Below are 9,301 nucleotides of genomic sequence, written 5' to 3' on the forward strand. Positions count from 1 at the left end.
GTCTTCTGTCCATGGTTTTAGCTTGTTTGTATTCTCTTGCATATTTCAGGTTTTGTTCGTCCCCATGTTTGCCCGTATCTTGTTTATTCTCCTTTACAGTGTTAGATGTTCCTTTAATTTGCTGGTCTTGCATGTGTTGTGTTCAGCTTTGCTTTTGACTCTGTTCAACTGTCTCCACTTCCCCTAATTGCCCTTCTTTGTATATAAAGCTGCTGTCTTCTCTTGTCCTTTGTCAGTGTCTGTTCTATCCTGGTATTGCTAGCCTTAGTATGTTTTCTAGGTTCTGGTTTCATTAAGTTTATTGTTTTCATTTTTATTATTTTGTACTTGTTTTAAGTTTTGTACAGCTCACAATAAATGACTTGCTTTCAGTTCCATTCAGTCTGCCTCTTCACTCCTAACATTAAACTCCTTGAAACAGCTTTTGGATAAGTTTCTTTTAAATCTTATTAAGGGTTAACGTGTGTGCTGTTTTTTAATGTTTAGCTTTCAGCTTCAGCAGCAGACACTCTAAGGTAGGGGTCTCCAACCTTTTTCCCCTCTGAGAGCTACTCATCCTTTCAAATGTTTCATTTCAACACAAACCAACCGAATAAGCTTGTTTTTCCTGAACATTTACAAAAATGTTGGTATCCACAACTTAAAAGTTGCATTAACATCACAAAAATATTTAGTTCACTTGCAAGTGCATGTTTTATGTCTGTATACACTACAAAGAAATGTATCTTGCACTACTAAATTAAAACAATGCTGTCAAAACAAAACAATGCAATTACAAATACACAGATATTATTTATTCAATTATGATTTCGTTACATGTGCTTGTTTCATTTCTCAAAAGCATTCACACTAAATATGTTTTTATCTTTGCCTTGTATCTGTAGGTTCAGGCGGTTAATTTTCTCTCTCAGTCACATCTGTCAGGAAACCAAGATCAAGCAGCAACTCAGGTAATATCAGATAATAGTGTGGTATCCTCCTTCCTCACTTCCATAAAAGCCTCGGTTTCACCGATCAATGAAAGAAAGCATTTCAGTATCTAACCCGACTTAACCGTCTAATTCTGTGTGGAGGAGGAGATCCCTATACTTGGCAGAGCGTTCCTCCAGGAACAACTTGAAGCTTTGGTGTTGCTTTGCCTTTGCTCGAATGGAGCTGATGACATTAACATTATTAACAACAGGCAGCATGACATGGTCAAATTCCATCATTTATGGGCATAGAGCCTGTTGGTAAGTGATGCAATGATAGTTTAGAAACTTAAGAAAGTCCGGGTCCAATTAAATCCTGAGTCACAGCAGGTGCTCCATCAGTTTTCACAGACACCAGGTTTTCAACAGGGATCTTTTTTTTCCTACAAAGTAGTCCTTCAGTGGTTGTAAATATCTGCTCCTCTACTTGTAGTTTTCAGTGGAAGTAAAAAAGTCACCAAACATCATCTGAATGAAAACAGCCAGCTGGGCTGTATCACTGGAGTCGACAGACTCAGCACACTGGATTTAAAATGATTTGCGCCTCTGCACGTCCAATTCCGGCAGTTTTAATGCATCTGCAGACAGTGCAGACATACTCCTTGCCAGTCACCTAATAACGTTTCAGCCATGCAGTCATAGTTTCCTTTACAATCCTGCCATCAGTGAAGGGCTTCTAGTGCTTCATTGAGTGATTTGCCACTTTCAACAAGGCCTCTGTCGCGGCATTGACCTTCTTCGTACTGCCCATCAAAACTGACTCATCAAGTTTGACAGCATTGCAACTGTTTGACACCTAATTGTCAAATAATCATTTGATAGAAAAACTATGAATTTGATTCCTCGTACATATAAGTTGGTTTGATGATTGACCAATCAAATTTGACTACACAAGTTTTGAAATGTATTTGAAAAGGAACAACATGTTGGAGGCTCCTGCTCTAAGAAGTATGCTGTCCAGATTTTCCAGAAAGTTCCTTTTATTTTAAGAATGTTTTTTTAAGTTAGCTAAAGGTACCATGCTATCTAGTGTCACAGGGATAAGCATTTTACTAATCAAGCTAGCCTAACTAAATGAGCTAGTCTGCCTAATCCTGTGAACTGAATATGGTCACACTCTGTTAAAAATACATAAATAAACAAACAAACAACAAAACGGCACCTTTCAAAAAGTCAAGAATTCAAAACAACAGACCTCAAACCTGTGGGTGAGATCACAATGGCCAGTGTAGCTAGAGATGAAGATGTAAGGTGATTGTTGCCAACAAATGCAAAAGACTGAGACGTGAAAGAAGTATTTATATAGATGCACCACCTGCATGAAGGACTTTTAAAATGCATAAGTATAGAGTTAGCCAGAAATTAGCAAAAATAATAACACTCTGACAGAAAAAGACAGTCTCTTGATTTGTGTTTTTCTCTTGCAAATGTACTTTCTTACTAAAGGTTTTATCTCAGTGTGTTTTTCCTGTGTGCTGCTCCAATGTTGCCAGTGTTAGGTATATACTGGGTGCACCAGCCTCAAAAGCACAAACTTTAACACCAGTATGCATCTAAAGACCCCTGTAATCAGAAGCAGGAAGTGAAGTCAACCACATACAATGTACTGTCACATACAGAGCACAAACAGGTTTTAACCACGTAGACAGCTGGTTACTTAAATGTCTGCCATGAAACATTACTTGTGCAGGACCATCCTTTATTTGCTGATCTTCACAGTCCTCATCCTCACTCCGGATGCTGAGAGTAAGTGATTCTTATTCATTTTAAATAGCTCCATTTCAGTCTGAACACGTCTGCTTCTCTGTTCACGGCTGAGTTTAAAAATTTTACTGTTACAGATCGAAAATTGTGGAAATCAGCTGTAAAAGGTTTAAAATATCCTTTATCTTTTGCTATACACAAAAACCCAAAGCAGGCATCTAGTAGTTTTTATAGTAATTGAAAAGGACACGTTGAAAGGCTTGACCGCGCAGCCTTCAAACCTTCCGCCTTCAAAGAAAGCCTCAACATGAAGGACAAAACAAGACACTGTAAAATGGTCTTTGATGCTATGCTGGAGATTTTAGTTGAGTTCACACATGTGGACGATCTTTAGAGGTTTTCTGGATGTTTTAATATTCATCCATCCATCTATTCGCTTCTGCTTATCCCTTTTCAGGGTTGCGGGGGCTGGAACCCTGCCGACCTGGGGCGAGAGGCAGGGTGCACCCTGGACAGGTTGCCAGACTGCCGCAGGGCTAACACAGACACAGGCAACAATTTGCATTCACATTCACACCCGCTTTTGATAAAATACATTTTTAATTACTAAAACAATACCATCCACTTACTGTACCAATCTTGAATCAATATAAAATCTGAATATTTTTTCCTCAACTTTTCTGACATAACAGAAACTCATTAAACGTCACAATGCAGCTGTTTCACCTCATATTTAGCCTCTTTTTGTACATTTTGAGCGAATCATAAAAATACCCAGCCTTTAACGTTCAGAAATTTGAACATGAAACTTGTTTTAAAAGAAAGAATTGGTTCCAACTCAGACCCCAGAGCAGCAAAGTGTCAAACCACAGATGCGCCACAGATGACTTGCTTCCCTGAATTTACTGTGTGGTGGACACAAACCTGTGAAACATTTTCTGTGCACTAGTTAAGATTGGAGTGCATAGTCATTTCTAAACTATACAGCTAAAAACAAATTAAAGGAAAACTTTGAAAATGCAACAAATCTCAATGGGGAAAACTATGGACTGGGTAGTGTGTTAGGAATAACAAGGATGCCACATTTTGTACTGGAGATGAAAATTATCGACCTACAAAGGCTGAATTCAAAGTCAGACAAAAATTATGACTTCAGGCTAGTCCATTTTGGCAAACTGTTACTGTAGCAACTCAAAATAGTGCTTAGCGGTTTGTGTGACCCCCACCCCCCATATGTTTGAATGTATGCCAGACACCATCGGGGCATGCTCCTGAGGAAGGAATGGTGTCCTGGGGATCTGCACCCAGATCTGGACCAGGCCATCACTGAGTCCCTGGACAGTCTTAGGTGCAACCTGGCAGAGGTGGGACCAAGTCATTGTTTTGCAAGTCTCAAGTAAGTCTCAAGTCTTTATCCTCAAGTCTCAAGTCAAGTCTCAAGTAATGTCAGGCAAGTCAGAGTCGAGTCTCAAGTCACTGGTGTAAAAGCCCAAGTAAAGTCACAAGTCTGAAATTTTGAATTTCAAGTCCTTTCGAGTCTTTAAAAAAAAAAAACGAAAAAAAGCATGTTGCAGTTATATGCTAAATGTAAATATTAGACCCATGTAATTTTTAAATCTGTGTTTTTCTCAACACATGACAAAATAGTGAACTTAGAAAATATACACAAATTGTGAAATTGCACCTCTTTAAAATGCAGCTCAATTAAACCTAGCTCCAAGAATAATTTTCACCGACAGTTCTGAGATAAGCTGCATGTTATTCTTGGATGCGCTTGTAGGACCGGCTTTAAAATCGCATGACAAAAATATCATACATAAATAAATGATATTTTAAAAAATATATAATTTAAAAAAAAACTGCATCACCAACGTAGCCTGGAAAACATTTGCTAGTTAGATGAAGTCAGCTATCTCATCGTAGCATATTTATATGCATATTTATAATTATACGCTTCTTGGAGTGAGTGCATACACTCATGAAGTTTAGTAACTTCCGGTCACTGCAACAAGCCCAGGTACAGTTTACCGACGGATGGGTGCAGGACCTTGAAATGCACCGTGTAGAAAGTAAAGACCATCGTACGTATCATAAGTTTACCAGTCTCACAAATCGTCGTCATAAATACACATTCGTTAACCGTTTATTAATAGGACCTTTGAGCTCAACGGTAGTTAATTAGCAGTGGAAATAATTTCTGGTAGCATCACAGAAATGTAGCAGTGACAACAATACTGTATGCTGTAATCGTACTGGACAATTAGTGATACAAAACAACTGTTTTACCCTGTGAATAAAAGTATATGTTTTTGTCAATGTACCATAATAACAGAAGCGAAACACAATATTCTGTCAGGACAATTCACTATTTATGCACAATAAACAAAGGAGCATAGCGCGACAATTTCTGTTCAGCGCCAGACTTGCTTGTAACCTATATCACCAATTATGTTAAGAAAAATGACGCATTAACTACAACAGCAGACTGACCTTTGTGTAAATGCTTGGAGCAGACTAACCTGTGAGCTGGAGTGTTCTGGGACGTTATAATTGGTCTTTGAATGGCTGCAATCCAGTCGCATCTTTGTCACTTCGGAAACATGGCTCGAACAATTTCTCTTCAACGACGTAATCCGATAACAACCGATCTCTTTACCCGTCGGCTTCCCGTGGCTGTCATGCGACCAGCTATTGCAGTTAATAATACAACAGCTTCTTGACATTTTTGTGTTTCTTTTTATCGCTGTGTGACTGGTTTCAATTGAAAGCCTGCGTGCGCTAGTACCGCTTGCCACGAGTTCCCAGAATCCTTTGCGGTTCTACCCGTGAATGACGTCACATTTTCAATCTCTATATAATATGCATGTTAAATTTTATATTTGGGGTAAAATATCAAGTCTTTTCAAGTAAACCGGTTCAAGTCCAATTCAAGTCCCAAGTCATTGGTGTAAAAGTCCAAGTCAAGTCACAAGTCTTAGAACATTATTTCAAGTCAAGTCTAAAGTCATAAAATTAATGACTCGAGTCTGACTCGAGTCCAAGTCATGTGACTCGAGTCCACACCTCTGCAACCTGGTGGTGTAAGATGGACTGAAACATAATGTTACACAGGTGTTCTGTTGGATTTATGTCAGGTTGGTGTGGAGGCCAGTCAGTGGTGCAAATTCTTTCATCCTCTCATGTGCAAACTCTCGCCACATAAGGCCGGGTACTGTTGTTGACTAGGAGGAACCCAGGACCCACTGCACCAGTGTAGAATCTGATAGTGGGTGCAAGAATTTAACTCCCAGATTTAGTCATCGTTCCTTCCACCACTGACCCTCCACCAAACCATCTGTGAAAAACACAGGACATCAGTGGTGGACCTGCCTATACTGATATTCTCACAGGAAAAATCTCACAGCTCTTTTTTAAACTACTGTGAATCCTCAGGGTTTATCTTATTCTTCTCAACATAAAATTATTTGGTACAAAATGAAAAGCAAATGATTTCTTAAAGGTTTTCTAGAGGACAGTAATGATACGTGCTGTCACAGAAGTTTAAACTTCCAGTTTTTCTGTCATATGATAAACGGCTCCGTGACACCTGCTGGTGGATCTTGTAGTGAGAGTGTGAGCTCAGTTTTTAAGAGCAGTGACATTAAATTAATACACATGGCTTTAGGTTTCCCTTTGTGTTAGGATGGGTTCACTCACAGTTTGCTGAACTGCTGGAGTTCATGCAAATTACTTTTCCTGTCACAGTTCTGGGTCATTTTGACCCAACATTTTCTTTTTCTTATATTTTGGTGTTTTTTTCTGTACTAGGATTTATGTTCTGATTCTTTAGTTGTGCTGTGTTCACTATCATTATTCTAGATTTAGTTCAGTCTGCATCATTGTTACTTGTTTCTTGTTTTACATTGAAAGTCCATGACTTATGTCAGTGAATTCACTTTTACTTCTCTTTGTCTCGTTTGCCCTAATTCCTCCCAGCTGTGTCTCCCTCCTGTTTCCCATTCCCTGATTACTCCCCTGGGTATATAAGCCCTGTGTTTTCCTTTACTCTTTGTCATGTCATCAATGTTGCGACCCTCTAGCTGCTGTGTGATTGGCTCCTGTTTAGGTTCTCTGTTCCAATTCAGTCCGTAGAGTTTTGGATTTTGTTTTTGTTTTGGTGAGTTTAATTGATTGAGAGTTTTTTCCAGCAAAAAAGCTGGGTTTTGAATTTAAGTCCCGTCTCCAAGAGTCCTGCATTTTCGGTCCACCACTCCTGCTGCCTGCCTGCCACACAGCCTGTCATGACATCATCAAATAAATGTCACCCAGTGACACTTTTTATTCTAGATTTTTTTTTTTCCATTTTTGATGTCTGTCATACCTCATGTTTACTTCTCTTTTGATCTTATTGTTGCAAATTATACTTTTTCTTTCTTTTGTACAGTGAGTATTCATTATACTTTTAATATCTTTCTAGAAAGGTTATAGGAATGTGCACAATTTTTATTTCTGTTTATATATTTATTTGTTTTGTCCAATTAAACAGTCTTTATATAAATGTATTGTCTAAACACCTTTGATCAGTCTCTTGTGTAATATATTGTTTTATGTTCTTAATTAAATTAAAATTAACATCAAACGTTTCTTAATTTCTAATTGTTCTTCTTCATGTGTTTGGTATAATTTCTCTTCTGCAGGTGACTCTGACTGTTCTACAGAAATTAGAGTACGTCGCAACACAGTTTATAATGCATCAGCTGGACAACAACTTTGGATTAATTGCCCAGTATTTTTTTGCAATGATTCACCAACAACAGTCACCTGGTATAAAGTTGAGGAAGCTATTGTCCCCGTCAATGTCAGCGGTGACAGTCACATTAAAACAGATTTGAAACCTTTAAACAAATCAGTATGGATCTTCTATTTGATCTTCCAGAACATTCTCAGACATGACTCTGGTCAGTATCAGTGTCAAGGTGGAGGGAGTACGAGTCATGCCATCACTGTCAATGTCTATGGTGAGTGTGGATTTTTCACTAATTATACTTCTCTAAGAAACCTTCACTCACACTGAACGGTGGACTTTTTCTGAATCTCATGATATTTTTGTGTTGTTCAGACCTCAGACAGCTTCTCTGTTTTGTTTTTTACAGATCATGCTGAAATTACCACTATTACACAGAATAATGTCAGAGGTAAGAAAGATTTTATATAATTTGTGTTTTTGTAGCTTTATTAAATCCAAACTGACTGAAACCTGTTTTTCTTGCAGTCAGCACGACTTCTGCTCCTGAAAATACAGAAACCTTGTTGCTGTACGTGTACTCTGCTGCTGGGATCGCCACATTCGTCATCATAGTCATAATCATATCTGTCATATCAATGCGAGGCTGTAAAGGTGAGCTGTTCTCTCGCCTCTTCAAAATAAAACATCACCAGACATACTGAATACTAAACATGTAAACTGTCCATCCTGCAGGGAAGCCAAAGAAAGACAGTCAAGCTGAAAATCAGGTAAGATATAAAATATTTCAAGCTTATCACATTTTTTCATCAATAGTTTTCCCCACAAACATTTTTGGATGTTTACAGCAGGTGGAGATCCCCATGGTGGATCAGTTCTTTTCAAAAGTAATCTTTGAGCACTTGGAAAGAGGAGGCCCCTCTGCTCTGCAATCTCGGAGATGTAACAAGGGAAGAACACCATCAATGCAACACATTGAGATGACATTATCAAGAGATAATGAGAAGGCATATTGACCAATCCGCGTGGGCAGAGAGACAGAGGAACAGATCTGTTGTGTATGCTGCTCTCAACCACGAGCTGTACAATTAGCAGGTGATGCAAAGATTCTCTTGAAGTGCAAAATACAACCTGTAAACCATAAGCAGTCATCTCCAGGGCTGAAAAAAGATGTCCAAGTGCCAAAGCCTGCAGATCCTTAAATGTTTACTTGAGGCTGTGTCCAAAAGCCAGTCCTTATAGATAAAATGATGATACAAGAGAATGCTTCTGTTTTTTTGGCTAATTTCCCAGTTTATTTCATTAGCTTGTCATGATCCTGGAGTTTTCGATCCAGCCTTTTCAGTTTTTCTATTTTCATTTTCTGTTATTTTTAATTTTTCTGTCTGACTCTTGTTGTAGTCGTATTTTGGTTTTGTATCTGTATTAGTTATTGTCAAAGGAGCTTGCAAAGAAAAGCGTCTGGACTTCTTTAAGTTACTTGAAGACGTTTCACCTCTCATCCGAGAAGCTTCTTCAGTTCTGAAGAAGGGTTAGGGTTAGGGTTAGTTCTGAAGAAGCTTCTCGGATGAGAGGTGAAACGTCTTCAAGTAACTTAAAGAAGTCCAGACGCTTTTCTTTGCAAGCTCCTTTGACTACGATGACCTGGATGACTGAGAACCTTCACACACAGCAAAATCTCCAGTGTTAAATTAACACTGGAGAGTGTCTATATGGGCCCACACCTCTGAGTGTTAAACACTGTTGAGTGTTAAATTAACACTTTTGACAGTGTTATATGTTTAAAAGTAACCTAGTCAGTTTTGAAGATTAACAATGGCTAACACTGATCAGTGCTGATTTTCTAACACTGGAATATTTCTAACATTTTGAGTTATTTTCCAGTGTTAGAAAATCAGCACTG

At 38.4% G+C, this 9,301-nt stretch overlaps 1 protein-coding gene across 1 annotated transcript; it reads left to right on the top strand.

The window, feature by feature from the left end:
• Positions 1-2,127: 2,127 nt before the first annotated feature.
• LOC113016190 (B- and T-lymphocyte attenuator-like) lies at positions 2,128-8,849 on the top strand. Its single transcript, XM_026158819.1, has 5 exons — positions 2,128-2,717; positions 7,352-7,672; positions 7,808-7,849; positions 7,927-8,052; positions 8,134-8,849. The coding sequence occupies exons 1-5, from the start codon at positions 2,633-2,635 to the stop codon at positions 8,412-8,414; spliced, it is 855 nt and encodes a 284-aa protein (XP_026014604.1). The 5' UTR covers positions 2,128-2,632; the 3' UTR covers positions 8,415-8,849.
• Positions 8,850-9,301: the final 452 nt, after the last annotated feature.

This window comes from Astatotilapia calliptera, chromosome 23, assembly GCF_900246225.1.
Source record: "Astatotilapia calliptera chromosome 23, fAstCal1.2, whole genome shotgun sequence".
Classification (NCBI taxonomy): Eukaryota; Metazoa; Chordata; class Actinopteri; order Cichliformes; family Cichlidae; genus Astatotilapia; species Astatotilapia calliptera.